The sequence below is a fragment of the Echinops telfairi genome, unplaced genomic scaffold (assembly GCF_000313985.2).
Source record: "Echinops telfairi isolate 266 unplaced genomic scaffold, ASM31398v2 ScPeMD7_60;HRSCAF=208, whole genome shotgun sequence".
Taxonomy (NCBI): Eukaryota; Metazoa; Chordata; class Mammalia; order Afrosoricida; family Tenrecidae; genus Echinops; species Echinops telfairi.
Window position 1 is genome coordinate 29,910,265 of NW_022103958.1, and position 16,973 is coordinate 29,927,237.

General features: G+C 38.7%; 1 protein-coding gene across 1 annotated transcript in view; it reads right to left on the bottom strand.

Annotated features, from left to right (window-relative positions):
* ANO5 (anoctamin 5) overlaps positions 1-16,973 on the bottom strand; it is a 101,443-nt gene that overhangs the window by 47,148 nt on the left and 37,322 nt on the right. The window contains exons 7-12 of the mRNA XM_045290983.1: positions 15,331-15,615; positions 12,437-12,550; positions 7,785-7,900; positions 2,933-3,067; positions 2,447-2,552; positions 2,292-2,352 (exon numbers count right to left, since the gene is read on the bottom strand). Coding sequence (XP_045146918.1) covers positions 2,292-2,352; positions 2,447-2,552; positions 2,933-3,067; positions 7,785-7,900; positions 12,437-12,550; positions 15,331-15,615 — 817 coding nt within the window. The remainder of the gene's footprint in view (positions 1-2,291; positions 2,353-2,446; positions 2,553-2,932; positions 3,068-7,784; positions 7,901-12,436; positions 12,551-15,330; positions 15,616-16,973) is intronic.

A 16,973-nucleotide genomic window follows, 5' to 3' on the forward strand; every position in this document is an offset into this window, starting at 1 on the left:
CCTCTTTCCTACCCATTCTCCCTTTACCCTCCCTGTTTTGCCACTCACACCACTGGTCCTGTAGGGCTCATCCGCCCTGGATTCCCTGTGTTTTCAGTTCCTATCGGTACCAGTGTACATCCTCTGGTCTAGCCAGACTTGCAAGGTCAAATTCGAGTCATGGTAGTGGGAGAGGGGAGGAAGCACACAAAGCACTGCTACCTGCAGTGTTCTCTATTTTCAGAGTTCAGCCCTCAGCTGATGTTGTTCTTTTGTCATCTGCATTATTTTTACTAGTAACTACCTTACAAACAAACACATCCCTCAACTAGGCTCAATTGTTTATCAGAGTCATGCTAACATAAATGTCCCTGAAGTTCTGTTTCCATAGAGCTTAATTAAGATACAAACCAAACCAAAACAAAAATTAATTAAGATACAAACCAGTACAACAACAAAACATTTACGAGGAATCCCAGTAAGTCGATTCCTACTCATAGCGAGCCTGGCGAGCAGAGGAGAAGTGCTTGCACCTGTGGAAGTGGAAAGCCCCTTTCTCCTGTGGAGTGGCTGGTGGTTTTGAGCTGCTGACCTTATGCGTCCCAGCCCAGTAGATACTCCACTAACCTCCAGCATCTCTTCAGGAGACAGACCAGGGAGTGTGCAACTGTAAAGATTTGCAATCTAGCAAGCTCTCTTAAAGGAGCTGTTCTGGTGTGTCCTATGGGGTTGCTGTGAGTCGGTATGGGCTTCATAGTGGTGGGTATTTTAGTGTATACCCATACAATTTTAAATGTTCACATTTTTTACATTGATAATTCAGTGGCATTAATTGTGTTACAATGACCAGTATCTGTTTCTGAATTTTTTAATCATTTATTTTTGATTTGGCAGCTTCATGATGAAGAGATGTTCATACACCACTTTGCCAAACCTAAATTTGTTCCTTGGGAGAAAGACAGGGCTTTCTACTCCAGTAAAGAGTTTCAGTCTTGGAAACTGCCAAGGGCAGTTCTACCCTGCCCTCTAGGCTCGCTGTGAGTCAGCATGGACTTGATGGCAGGGAGCAAAGGAGACAGCAAAAGAGGACAGCTCCACTTTCTCCCTACCCGTGCCAGCACGTGCGAGTGCCTGTTCTACTGGCGATCGTCACTTGATTCGCCTGAAATGGTCTCTCATTGCGCCTTGGCTTTGCATTTCCCTAATGACTGATGCCACTGAGCACCTCCTCGTATTTTTACTGGTATTTGCATGCATTCTTTGGAGAAATGTCCATTCAAGTTATCTGCCCAATTATAAATTGTGTTGTTGTTTAATGTAATGTTGATTTACATTGTTAGAAGTTTTTATTATATCATAGATAGCAATCCTTGCCAGATTCACGATGACCAAGTACTTTTTCATTCTGTACTTAGTAGTCACTTTCTTAGTAGTCTTCTGAAGTGCATATGTTTTTTTCTATTTTGATGAAGTTCAGTTAATCTGTGATTTTGTTGTCAAGAACTAGGTTCTATATTAGTATCACTATGTTTTGTCCTAAGAGATTTATGGCGTCAGTTCTTCTATTTGGGTCATAGAACCATTTTATTTAATGTTCACCTATGGTGAAAGGCGTTACTATATGGAGCTCATCTTTGTGCATGAGTCCCGCTTCGTTCTTTGGCTCGTGGAGAGTTGGTTGTCCCAAAGGTTAGTTTGAAGTGGAAAGAAAAAGCATGTTGCACTTTGGGGCACATTTTAGACCAGTTTAGAGGTCTGCCCTTGCTGAGTTACTCTTACAGCAGTCACTACTGTCCTCATCGGTGAAAGTATAAACTTTATGACCCTTCCACTTCATTTCTGAAATGAAAAAGGTGAATCCTGGGGCATTTCTAAATGTCAGGAGAACTACGTTTTATATGAAAGGCTATCTAAAAATCTAACTGAAACCTAGAACTAGAAAGAAACACAGAAAATATACTTAAACACTCTCAATAGTTTCTTTTTTTAATATTGACTTTTATTTTTTAATATTTTCTATATTGCTTCCAGTGTCTACCCATAATCGATTACGCTCCAACAATGATCAGTTTTAAGTACTTATGGAACAATATTTTCATCATGACACTGGGAGACAGTGTGCTTTAGATGCAATTTAAGTTTCTAACTTAAGTTGTATCTCAGAAATGATCAGAGATTATAATTGAGATCTCTGGGAACCAAACTTTAGGTCACACACCATCACTGGTATACATAATATATACCATTAATATATAACATAGGAGTGAGCCTATAATCTAAAAACATTGGTTGTCATGAGACTATGTACTTACCCCAAATCCCCATGAATATTGCAAAGAACACTGTTGACTCATTATCAAACAAATGGGAGATCTGTAAAAGCAACAAGATCACAAGATCAATTAGTATTAAATGTGACACAAAGGAGAAGTCTAAGTCTTTTCAACACACCACAAGGCATACATACTTTTGAGGCCAAACATGTAGAATTGAGTCTCCAATAATCACACAGTTTGTCACAGAGTGGGCACATGATGATCTGACCTCCGATTTCAGGGTGGCAGATTTCATTGCTGCAGAGAACAGTGGTGTTATCTCACAAGTCATGTGTGTGGGAAAGTCCCAAGCGGTCCTTACTAGAAAAGCTGGCTGACCAGACTGTTCCACGTGAGTGTACGCAACAAGGAAGCGGCTCCCCGCAGCTCAAGCCATTCTTGGAGGAACAGAATCGTTCGAGCCGATTTGAAAAGCAAATCTTCCACCAAGTGGCAGGTGAGAGCAATTGCTATGTTTACTACTTTTGCATACCAAACAGTTGTGGCTATAGAAATATCAGTTATCTGCCGAGTTTGAAATCATTCTGAAACACATGCCAGGGAAACAATAATAGTAACCGCAGTGAGCCTAAGTTTGTGACACCTTCCCTCTGTTTGGACAACTCAGTTACACTTACCTGCTTGTGTTACTCTCCATGGAAAACAAGCCATAAATAAAACAAGCTAAGCCAACTACAGCTGCATAAGACAGCATTTCTGTGTAAAATCCAAGAAAGACAAAATAGATGCCGATTTTTTCTCCATAGTATTTCCTGTGAAAGGGTAAAATTAGAATCAGAGTCTGGACGAATGGCATTGGTGCAAGAGTCTGGCTTTGTATTCGGGCAGGATGGCGCTCCAAGGTTAGTTGTGCGCCTTTCTAACCATGCAATGTGGGGAACGTCATTCACCTTTCTACGGTTCGTTTCCAGACCCTCAATAAATAGGCTTAGTTTCATAAATAACACACATAAAGGCAACGCACAAGAATGGAAGGCAACTGAGTAACTTAAGCTTTAATTTTGAAGAAAGGAAGTACTTCGAAGGGTTTCTAAAATTTAAAAACAATTTAAATATTTCTGAAATAAACCACAGAATATTTTGCAAAGGAATGTCTGAAAATGAATTTAAAAAACAAATATCATATTTGTAATCAGTATGGTTTTTGCTCTACCGCTTTTTCTAAAAGTAAAAAATGAAACCTGAGTACATTTGATTAGAGTAGTTGAATGCATATACTTCCAACTTCATCTAATTTGGGGTCTCTAATGTCTGAGACAGGGAACAGACTGAGAAAGTGAAAACAATATATATATAAAGCTTTAACAAGTATACAGTTTAGCTCTTGCCTTATAAAGAGGTGGAAAAGGGGCAGTATTACAGTATTAATGTTCAAATCATAAAGCTAAATTTGGGTTTTTTTTCTTTCTTATACCAAGTTACCCTTAAGAAACCAAATTAGAAAATTGTCCCTGCCTCAAAAAACAAGATTTTGCTGTTGCTGCTTCTTTATACTTTTTTATTTTAACCTAGTTAATTCTACTTTTTACTAAATCTGCAAAACTCACCCACACTTCCTTTCATGGACTGGATTGTGTCCTCCACTAAGACCTGACTCTTATGCCTGTGAATGTGACCATTCTTAGAAATAGAATTTTCTTCTGTTATGTTAAATGAGTCCTTATGCAAGTGTGGTGAGTTCCAACCTCGATCCCTCCTGAGTGGTGTCTTGTGACAGAGCAGAGTCTACACAAGGACATCCAAGGGATCTTTAAAAAGTTCATGAAAAATGTGCATTATGAAAAACTACATATGAATTTCAAAAATGTTTACACCAAAATAAATGCATAGTAGCTTGTTGTAACATGCCTGAATATGATCTAGACTCAGGCACTAAGAAGAATACGTATCAGTTTGAAAAAAACTTCTCTCAGAGTGACATGATTTCTGCAAAAATTGAAGCAAGGAAAAAAAACATTAAATGTATAGTGAAGCTTGAAATCATTGATGCTTTGTGAAATGTTTATGGGAATAGTGCCCCAAAGAAATCAGCAGTTTACAAATAGATAACTCATTTTTAGAAGGGATGAGACAGTATTGAAGATATGCCCCAAGTGGCAGACCATCCACATCAATTTGGAAGGTACAAAGGAATCTTGTCGGCATCCTGATTGAAGAGGACTAGCCAATGATCAACAGCAGGAATGAATGACAGCACCACAGATACCTCCTTTGGTTCCAAGTACACAGTTCTGACTGAAAAATTAAATTTGATTCAACTTTCTACTGGATAGATGTGAAAACTTTCACCTGGATCAGTTTCAGAGAAGAACAGAGCTTTTGAAGGAAATTTTAAACAAGTGGGATCAAGATTCTGAAGCAAATCTTGGGAGAATTTGTACAGGACGTGAAACGTGGCTTTACCAGTGCAATGCTGAGGGCAAAGCACAAGCAAAGCCACGACAGCTAAGTGGTGAATGAGTTCCAGTCAAAGCAAACGCAGACCAGTTAAGACCAAAGGCAATGGCAACAAGATTTTAGAACGCTCAAGGGAATTTTGTTGACTTTTTGGAGGGCTAAAGAATGTGAATGTGTGCTTCACCATGAGAGTGTTTTGAGGAAGTCAAAGTGGAAAATGTCACCGGAGACCCTCCTCCACTGAGACAGCACTCCTGCTCACCTTCTCATCACACAAGGGCAATTGTGCAAGGATTTCAATAGGAGGGAAACTTCGTCATTCACCTCACATCCTGATCTGGTTCCTTCTGAATTCTTTTTGTTTTCTTAATCTTAACAGATCTATAAAGGTCACTCATTGTTCTTCAGATAAGAATTTGAAGAAGATTCTGCTGACATGGTTCAGATCCCAGGATTCGTAGCTCTTTAAGGATGGATTAAATGGCTGGTCTCACCACTTACAACACTGCCTTGACCTTGATGAAGATTATGTTGAGATAAAGTTTATATTTTATAGTTTTATCACTTAATTCCATTTTTCCATGAACTTTTTGAAATCCCCATGTAGGTGGTAGAAGGTGTCAGGTGAAGATAATGTCTCTAGTCAAATGAATGTCAAGAAATACCCAGGCTTTAGTAGCTAAAAGAGACAAAGATCTTCCTCCAAAGCCCAGAGGGACAGGGCTCACAGCTGTAATGGCATCCTGATTTGGACCTCTAGCTTTCAAAAGAAAATAAAATCATGCTATTTAAAGCCCTTCACTTGTATTGTTTTGGTTATTACACCACTAAGTAATTAAGACCTATACTTATGTAGATATATGAGCTCTTTGGGCTTCTAATGACATATTCTATGTTCAATATAATTTCAAAGCAGCACTTAGTTTATGCAGTAATTTTTACAGATGCTCAAAAAGAAGGCAACTTTGAAGATAAAGACTATACACATTCTGTTTCCTAAATAGATGATTCTAACATTTTTTTTCACATTCAATACTAATTTCACTCAACCACACCTTTAGTTTTCAAAGTTATTTTCTAATTAGATGGGCCTCTTTTGCTTTTACTATCATTTTTGCCTTTAATTATCTAGTGAATAGCATTCTATCTAGTTTTCACATTAAATTTTCTGTTAAAATATTTTAAATTTATTTTAGAAAGATCAGTTGACTATTGAACTAGAAAAGCAGCATGCCTCGGTTAAATAGAAAATAAATATAAAGAGAGGATGCAAAAAAAATTGCTCTATGTAAGCTACAATGAGCTCTAAAAAGCATATTAACTATCACTAAGCAGAGACTTACTGTGTTTGTGTATCACTAAAATAAACTAACCAATGAAGCCCACTGCCGGCAGGTTGATTTTGACTCATAGTGACCCTATACAGGGTCTCCCAGCTTGTGAATATGGGAGCAGAAAGTCTCATCTTCCCCTGCGCCATATCCCTAGGTCACAGGAGCCCTGGTGGCTTCGCAGGTTGTCTGCTGGGCTGCTAACTGCAAGGTTGACAATCAGATGTGCCAGCCCTTCTGTGGGAGAAAGATGAGGCTGTGTGCTCGTCTAAAGATTCATAGTCTTGGAAATCCAAATGGCCAGTCCTTTCTATCCTGTAGGATCACTAGGAGTTAGAATCAACTCTATTGCAGTGAGTGTTGGATGGCTGGGTAGGCCTACATAACCCATCCTTTTAGGAATACCATCTATAGACAGTTAAATATTTTGTACGTATGTGCCCATGGAAATACCAAATTCACATCTGTAACATAAACAGTTGTCAACGTACACTAAAATGCACTAGAATTACACAATTTGCCCCAAACATCACATATAACACAAGTCATTTGTGTAAGAACATGACAACTTTGAAAGAATTGTCTTTTTTTAAAAAGCAAACAAACATTTTATTGGGGGCTCATACCGCTCTGTATCACAATCCACACATACATCCATTGTGTCAAGCACATTTGTACATTTGTTGCCATCGCCATTTTCAAAACATCTTCTTTCTACCTGAGCCCTTGGTATCAGCTCCTCACTTTTTTCCCTCCCTCCTCTGAAAGAATTGACTTCATATAAATTATGCAAATCTTCAGTGTGATAATCTTGCTTCTTTGAAATATCCCATAGAAATACTTTGGAATGGAATAATGGTATTTGTTTGCTGTTGTTCTCAGCAGGATTGTAATCATGTTTGCAATAGCAAAATAAATAACATATAACATCTGTAATATAAGGCAGTCTGGATTTTGTTAGAAAGCTTGAGCTAGAGAATTTTTTATTTGGAGAATCGTACCAATAATATATTACTTACAGTAAAAAGTGAAAAATACAGCGTATAATCGCAAAGGGGTTGTAAGCAGATATCCTTCTTGTGAATCTCCAAAATTCTTCCATATAAGTAGCATTATTATCTCAAAGCATGGACAAGTAACCAAAATATTCGTACTTAGTTAAATAAGTTGCTTGAGAGGAATATAGAGTTAGAGAGCAGTGATTTTCACATCTAAGGTCAACACACACACACACACAAATATCCATATAGGCTATCTCTGCTATCTTTAAACATCTAGGATGCTATTAGAAAACACGCAGTGAAGAAAAAACATCCCCAAATAGCTAACACTAAGTACTAGCCCCCTTGCTAAAAATATAGCATTTGAGAATCAAATAGACTTATACAGTAAGTAGCACTGTTCATTCGATTTTCAGGATGAGAAAAGAGAGCCTCGTAGAGGTTCTATGACATGGCCAAGTTCATATGGCCCTTGGCCTCTAACAGGAAAAACGGATTTAAATCTAGTAGCGATAATACTAATGTCTAGCCTCTTAACCACTGTGCAAGTTCTACTGCTTCTCATAGATATGTTGGCAACATCCTGCATTTCAATTTGTATAAATGAAACTTGAGAGGATATGGAATGTAAACAGTAGTGAAAAGACAAGGAATTGATGGCATTTGTAATAAAAAATCCCATCACTGAGTTTTAATAAGTTTCATGATGTGTGAAGAAGAAGAAGAAGAAACAAACTTACCTAATCAAATGTAAAGGTTGCTCCTTGTAAAAATAGGAAAGCCGAGCCCAGTTCTTATGAAGCACATATCTTTCATTGACAGGAGAGTGGCGGTCTGATGGCCTCCAATATTGGCCCTAGAAGAAAGGGTTTGAAGCACAAAGCACAAGACGAAGAAAGAAATGAACGCTGCTCTCATGACGAGATTGATGAAGGAGGCTAGCGGTCCCTATACTTCGACATTTAGATATTTTAACACTGCATGAATGCATCCACGTGTAATATATTCTTCATAGATTATAGCAAGGTGATTTGTTAAATTCGAGCACTAAAGTTGGAGATTGGCTTTACTCGAGTTGTTCCTTTCATCTGGCATGTCCTTTCTGTACTTGTCATAATGTAATATGTACAGCCTAGAGATGCACAGCACTGTGTGTTCTCAGGGGCCGTGGGGGTCAGTTCCCGCTCGCAGCCACCCCGCGGACAAAGGAACCAACCACTGCCCAGTCCTGCGCCGTCGGCACGATTGTTCTTGTTTTCGGGCTCATCAATGCAGCCACTCTGTCCACTCCTCTTGTTGAAGGTCTGCTTGTTTTTCGCTGTCCAGCTACTTTACCAAACATGATGTCCTTATTCTGGGCCTGGTCTCTCCTGACAACACGTCCAGAGTACGTGAGACAGAGTCTTGCCATTCTTGCCTCTGAGGACTACTATGGCTGGACATCTGCCACGACAGATTTGTCCGGCTTTTTGGCAGTCCGTGGGACTTTCAGTGTGCTTCTCCAGCTCCACAATGCAGTGCAGCCATTCTTCTTCGGTCTCCCCCCACTTCTCTGTCAGTTTGTTGGACTGTGGTGGCTTGTGTGTTGCTGTGATGCTGAGTAAAATGGGAACAAAAGACAGTCCCAAAGGATGACCTTAAAGAAGCGTATACAATTTCAGCCACGTGATTTCTACTGCCAACAATTGTTCTCGTTGTTAGGTGCCATGGAGTTACCTCTGACAAATAATAACCTTACGTGCAACAGGAGAAAGCAAAACAAAAATCCTCCCACTCCTGCACCATCCTCACAATCACAGCTGTGTTTGAACCATTGTTTCAGCCACAGTATTAACCTATCTTGTTGAGAGGTTCTCTCTCTCTCGGCTATCCTTTCTTTTACCAAACATGTTATCCTTCTCCAGGGACTCTTCCCTGCTGATAGCATGCCCAAGGTATGTGACACAAAGTCTTGATATCATCTCTTCTATGGGGCCTTCTGGCTGGACTTCTTCTAACAGATTTGCTCTTTCTTCTGGAAGTCTATGGTATATTCAAAGTCCTTAACCAATACCATAATTCAGATGCATCTGATCTTCTGTAGTCTTCCTCATTCTTCGTGCAGTTTCTGTGTGTATATATTGCTGTTATTCTTAGGGGCCATCTAGTTGGCTCCAATCCAAAGCCACCGTACACACAACAGAAGAAAACACTGATTGGTCCTGCACCAGCCTCACAATTGCTCCTGTGACCAAGCCAATTACTGCAGCCACTGTGTCAATCCATCTCTTTGAGGGCCCTCCTTTTTATCTCTGCCCTTCTATTTACCAAACATGATGTTCTTCTCTAGGGACTAGTCTCTCTTGACAATATGACCAAAATATGTAAGATGACGTCTGGTCATCCTTGCCTCTAAGGAGCACTCTGTCCTTTATTCTTCCAATGACAGACTTGTTGGCAGTACATGGTACTTTCAATATTCTTGTCCAGCACCACAATTCAAATGCATCCATTCTTCTTTGGTCTTCCTTATTCAATGCCCAACTCTCACATGGAAATGAAGCGATGGAAAATTCTATGACTTGCGTCAAGTTCATCTTGATCCTCAAAGTAACATCCTTGCCTTTCAATACCCTAAAGAGATCTTAAGCAGCAGATTTGCCGAATGCAACATGTCTGTTGATCTCTTGACTGCTTCAATCTTTTCTCCATTTACCATGATGCCACCTATCAGTCCAGTGGTGCAGATTTTGGTTTTCTTTACATGGAGTTGTAATTCATACTGTGCTCCTTGATCTTCATCTGCAAGCTCCTCACAGCCTCCTCACTTTCAGCAAGCAAAGTTGTGTCATCTGCATATCATAGTTTGTTAATAAGCCTTTGTTCAACCCTGATGCCACATTCTTCTTCATATGTTCCAGCTTCTCTGATTAGACGCTCAACATACATTATTGAACAAGTCTGGTGAAGTGATACAACCCTGATACACGCCTTTCCTGATTTTAAACCATGCAGTATCCCCTTGTTCTGTTCCCCCAACTACCTCTTGATCCACGTACAAGTTCCTCATGAGCACCATGAAGTGTTCTGAAATTCCCATTCTTCTCAAGGCTATCAGTTCGTTATGAGCTACATAGTTGAATGCCTTGGCATAGTACATGAAATACAAGTAAACATCTTTCTAGTATTTTCTGCTTTCAGCCAATGTCCATCTGACATCAGCAATGATATTCCTTATTCTACATCTTCTTCTGAATGTGGCCTGAACCTCTGGCAGTTCCCTGTCAACGGAATGCTGCAACCATTGTTGCATGATCTTAAGCAAAGTTTTACTTGTGTGGGATATCAAGGATATCCCTCTATAGTTTGAGCATTCTGTTGACTCACCTTTTTTGAAATAGGCAGAGATCGGAATGTCTTTCAGTCGGCTGGCCAAGCAGTTGCCTTCAAATTTCTGGCAGAGATGAGTGTTTCCAGTGCTTCTTTTGCCTGCTGAAACATTTCAATTGGTGTTTCCTCAATTCCTGGAGCCTTGTTTTTGACTAATGCATTCAGTACAGCTTGATTTTCTTCAGCACCATTGGTCCTTGCTCATATGGTACTGCTTTAATGGTGGGATCTGGACTTGTTCTCTTTGGTGCAGTAACTCTGTGTATTCTTTCCATCCTCTCTTGATGCTTCCTGCATCATTCAATATTTTGACCATAGAATCTTTCAAGATTGCAACTTAAGGTTTGATTTTTTTCTTGATTCCATTTAAGATAGGGGGACTGTGTTCTTCCCTTTTGATTTTCTAATTCTAAGTTGTTGCACATTTCATTGGAATGTCTGGCTTTGCCTCTGGGGCTGCCCTTTGAAATTTTCTGTTCAGCTCATTGACTTCCTTCTTTCTTCCATTTGCTTTAGCTACTCTATGCTTAAGAGCAAGTTCAGAGTCTCTTCTGGCATCTACTTGGATTTTTTCTTGCTTTCCTGTCTTTTTAAATGACCTTTGTTTTTTCTTCATGAATGATGGTCTGTTTATACTCTCACAGCTTCTCAGGTTTCCCAGCATTCATGTTCAATGCAGCAGCTATTCTTGAAATGTCCTCAAGATTCTGGTGGGATAGACTCAAAATCACTTAGCTCTCGTGTTTTCATTTTCTTCACCTTTATCCTGAACTTACATATGAGCAACTCATCGGCTGTTCCGCAGTCAGCCTGTGGCCGAGTTTTAGCTGCTGATATTGAACTGATCCATCGACTCTACCCACTCATGTAGTCAATTTGACTTCTCTGTATTCTATCTGGAGAAGTACATGTGCACAGTCACCTATGGTTTTGTTGAAAAAGGGTATTTACCACGAGATTCTATTACATGATCACCAACTTTATTTCTATCTGCAAATTCATATTTATTAACTACGGTTCCTTCCTCTTTGTTTCCAACTTTTGTATTCCAATACCCAATAATTATCAATGCATCTTAATTACATGTTTGATCAATTTCTGACTGAAGTTGTTGGCAGAATTCTTCATCACTACTTTTTGTGGTTGGTGCATACAAATGAATATTAGTTGTATTGTTTGTTTCCAACAAATTATTAGTCTTTGAGTTTCACTCACGGGGCTATTTCAGCAAGAACTAGCAAAATACTATGCACATATTGGAATAAGTTGGGTGTATAGTGGTTACCATTCGGCTTTGATCTGGAAGGTGAGCAGTTTGAAACCACCAGGCAGCTACTCCTTGAAAAAAAGACCGCCTTTTCTATCCCCAAAGAGTTCCAGTCTCAGAAATGGCAAGGGGGCCTTATGACCTGGCATTGACTCAGTGGCAGTGAGTTCATTTTTATCAGATATATAAATGAATGAATGCATGTAAATGGCTTTACAATGTTCAGAAAGGAGAAAAGAGGAAAGGAATTCAGACAGAAATTTTCAAATATTGTATTCTAAAATGTCCTTTTAACAATAACTTTTTTAAAGGAGCTGGTTTCCAAGCGGTTTCTAAGGAAAGCTCAGGTACAAGTGTAATACCTATCTCAAATGAACTCCAATAGTAGGTGAGATTCTCAGCTTGGTGTTAAGAAGTCAGGGGACTTTCTCAATGTGAACAAGAATTTAGCAAGCTATCATTAAAGGGAAGCCAGTGGAAGAGTTAATCTTCCAACAAGCTGGCCTTTTACTATAGGAGAGTGGGGGGGGGGGGGGGCCCCAGTGGCATAGTGGTTATGAACTGGTCTGATAACTCAAGATCAGCAGTTCAAAACCTCCAGCCACTCCAAGGGAGAAAGAAGAGGTTTTCTACGCCTGTCAAAGAGTTGCATTCACAGGGACAGTACTACCCTGCCTACAGGGTTCCTATGAGTCAGTATTGACTAATAGCAGTGAGTTGTTCTTGTTATATTACAAAAATCACTCTTATACTTACATCATGAAGTGGGTAAGCAGATGAATAAACATTAGAATTTAGTAGTCTTTCGATCCCAAACCTTTTCTTCCCTTCTTCTGTGCCAAAAGGGCACCGTGAAAGAATATAGTAAACCTATAAGACAAGCACAGAGACACGGTCACATTGCCCCAAAGTCTTCTGTCTTCGTTTATTTTCAAATTGTGAAAACAATGTGCACTTTATCGGAATGTAAATACAGGTGAGGACTCCAGAAGGAAGCCTCTTTTTAGTGTTCAGGGGAAAATATAATGAGTGGGTTTATGTGAAATTTGCATTTATTTTAGCTCCTGGGTTTCAGAATTCCCCAGTGCCCTGCAGTTGAATCATAAATCATTGTGCTTTGCTGGTCTTACGCTCTCCAAGAGTCCTTTTGCAGCAATTCCTAGTTCCATCAGCAGTTCAACTAGAGGCTCATATCGGTGCTAATAATGTAGTTACGGAAATCTGGAATAAAATGGATATTGACCCTGATCCTGATACCTAAATGTATTAACTTTAGGTTGTTTCCCAGTTGGCAAAACATATCTCAGCAATGACTCCTCAAACCCTCTATTAGTGTCCTCCCACATGTAAGCAGGACTTTGGCGTTCTTTGTTCTTTTATTCCAGCACATTCCATTTGATCTGGTTTTGGCCTGGCAAGACTTTCAGCTTAGTTCCATCCTATTGGTCTTATTTGCACTGTTTTAGATTTATTTCCCTTACCTCCTTTTCATCTGTCATCACTCAAGGGTTATTGGTTGAGATGGTTGTTATCTGGAATCGGATATTTTTTGTCTAATTTAGCCATCACTCATTTCAATAATAGACAAATATTCGATCTTGATAAATATTTCATGCCTTAGGCAAATTAATTTTAATTTTTATAAATAATGTGACCAGCATCAACTAGTCTACATAGCTTGCATCATTTCCTTAGGAAAGATACGCTAAAATAAAAACTCTGTCTTGGGGTTACAAGTTAAAGAATATACTAGACTATATATTAAGACCTATTGTAAAGCGATGGCAATAAATAGGTATGGTGTTCTCAAATGAAAACAAATCTTGATTTAAGGAAGGTCAAACTTTAGTCCAGAAGATCATTTAAAGAAGGGGGTAGAGACTACTGGAAGAAGGGAAGGGGAGCTCATGGCTGATATTGTACAATCTATAAAACTTAACCAAATACACTGCCATCAAGTTAATGCTAACTCACAGCGACCCTGTAGGTTAGGGTAGAACTGCCTCATTTGAGATTCTGAGACTGTAACTGTTTGCCTGAGTAGAAATCCCCATCTTTCCATATAGGAACAGCTGGTGGTTTTGAACTGCTAACCTTATGGACTGCAGCCCAACTTGGAACCACTATGCCACCAGGGATCCTTTGTACACTATACAGGGCACCCATAGATATTACGAGATAGATGGAATTCCTGGTGGCACAATGGTTAAACAAACACTCAGCTGCTAACCAAAAGGTCAGGGGTTTGAATCTACCACCTGCTGTACTTGAATGAAATATGGTGCTCTTCTTCTGTAAAGATTTACAGCCTTGGAAACATGGGAGGCAATTCGATGCAGTTTTACAGGGTTTCAGTGAGTTGGAATTGACATGGTGGCGATGCATGTGGGATATTTCGTACATGTATGTATATAATTTTAGATCATTGAGTTTATATGTACAAATGTATGCATATACATAAATATCTGCTAAACTGTTCATAAATGCAGACAGCTCAGGAGAGAGAGGGTGCAAAGTGAAACTTTTATTCTTCTGTTAATGGTAAAAATAGTCTTCTCACACAGTCTATATCTATCTTCCAGTTTTTATCTCATTGAGTGACACTATTCACAGGAGTTTTATTTGAACATCTTACACTCAATGTTTTGAGAGTGTTGTCAGGTGGGGTGGGTCATCTTTGCAGCCATATGGACACCTTGCTCAAGGCAGCATAAGCTACAGATCTTAAGAAACTTTGTAGTTAGTGTGTGCATAAACAGAGCTTAACCAATAGTTTACTTTTAGCAGAGAGCACATATAAATCTCTCTCTTGGAGGCAATTAAAAAAAATCCTAATGGGTATGCATGAAATTCCATCTTGGTTATATTTCCTCCCTTAACACTGAAAAAAAAATACTATGGAATTCAATAGAATAATTGTATCTCTCATAAGAGTATAAATGATGAATAAGATCAGTAATTATCACTAACCCTTATTGACCATATAGTATGTACCAGGCACTCTGCAAAGTCTATTATATGTCAGCTCTTTACTTTTGTTGCATAACCACTGATGGGGGAATGAGCCCTCTATGGACACAAAGACACAGTGGGACAGGCGCCACAATGCTTTAGGAGACCAGGCTAAGTGATAAGCTTGAACATCCTGGAGTCACAGCTGGAAAAGAAATACTTCTATTCAGAAGACTGCAAATGGCTTCAAATGAGGAAAGAAAGTTTTGCAGTTTCTCAAATCTTATCTCCATATAAGAAAAAGAAAAAGAAAACATCTTTATAATTCTTCCTCCAATTCCCTAAGGTTCTCATACAAAAATTCTAAGTTTATAAAATCATCTTACAAAACTCTTTTAAAATCAAGATCTCATGGCTCCCAGTTAAATACTCTTTCCAGTATTGCATGGTATCTTTTCGGTTCTTTATGCCCACTTTCAATCATTCATTTGTAAACTATAATTTGGCATGTATGGAGGTCACAAGGGTCAAGTAATCCAGATGGAATTTCAAGCCTGTACCAAATGACCCAATATTTATTCAAATCTATCCCCCCAAACCATGCGGTTATAAGCATCAAATAGAAAAGAATATGTACAAAGTGCACAGTTATGCATCCTTTACATAAAAGAATATTCATAAAGGTTTTCTCTACCTACAATTCTGTTTCTTGCTGAGGATGGAAAGAAGGTTGCCTTATCTTCAATGAGGAAGAGCTCCTGCCGATGTCTGGTGAATTGGGCCGTGAAATATTCAGGATGAGGATGCTTCAAATTCCTGTCAAGCTTCAGTGGCCCAAGCACACAGCTAAAGGGGTTTTGAACAGGTAGGGGAATATCACTCTCCTTTATAGGCATTTTCATTCCCAACACCTCAGCATAGGTAACTAATACCTCCCAAGGGGCATGGATCTTGACAAAGAATGTTTTTCCATCTTCAGAGTCCTGTATAAAATGAAGGCAACTTAACAGAAAACTTACTGATCTGCTTATTACCAAGCAAATTAAAGAGATAACATCGTATAAAATTTAAAAGTAAACATGTCTCAGTACTTGCAATTTATTGAATTATGTTTAGCAAAACTTCTAGAAAGGCATATACTAAATCTATCAATACACACACATATACATGCTTTCTCATGCACACACAAAGTCCTAGTGGTACGGTAGGGTAAGCTTTGGACTGCTAACCTCAGAGGGGCAGTTCAAACCCACCAGCCTTTCCACAGGAGAAAGATGAGGCTATTTGTTTCCATAAAGCTTAAGAAACCGACACCCACAGAAACCAGATTTGGAGCAGCTATAAGTTAGAATAGGTCCAATGGCAGTGAAGATACAGGGAATACACACAGATATACATGTACATATGTCTTATATGTTTAAATATACAACATACATATATGCACGTGAGTGTATGTATGTGTGTGTGTCTGTATTAAAAGTTCATGTAGGCTTCTAAAATGGAGAAACAGAATTAAAAGCTAATACATTTCTTCATAACATTTTTGAAGCTCATATATAGATATATACATATATAGATTTATACATATATAGATATATACACACACATATAGATTTATACATATATAGATATACATACACACACACATATATATACCCTTTCCTCCCACAGAGTGGCTGGGTGTTCATAAATCACCAACCTTTTAATTAGCAGCAGAGAGCTTAACCAAGGCAGCATCAATATCATTATATTATATAATTATATATGTATTACATATATGGAAAGAGCAAGAAAGAAGGAGAAAAAATTTCTGTATATGCATATGGACGCATACATATATTCTTTATATTATAGTTTACTCAATGTAAACAGCCCCAAATTCACAGTTAAGCCATGTAGTCTGAGCAATAATTTAGCGTTAGAGACCAGTTCTGAGCTCAGAATTATGTTTAGGTTATGGGAGATAAACATAATTTAAAATGTACTCATTATATTCACTTAGCTTCTAGGCACAACCTACACATAAAGAATGGACTTTAGATAATACGGGTTCATTATCAAAGAGAAGCATCAAGTTATTAATTGTGTGGTATAATAGGAATTGATTAGTTCAGTTCAAAAATGGGGATACATTAGAACTCGAGGTTGGATTTAATACAAAAGTATTCTAGAGCTTTGGGCAGGTGGTAAATGAAGTAGGTCTTTCAAAACAACTTGAGAGGGAATTGTAGAATACCAGTACACAGGAGGGGGTATAAAAACATCTTGACAGAGTGATCCAATAGAAACAAATATCTTGGCTTAAAAGGTTGTGCTGGAGGTCACTCCAATTAATTAGCTG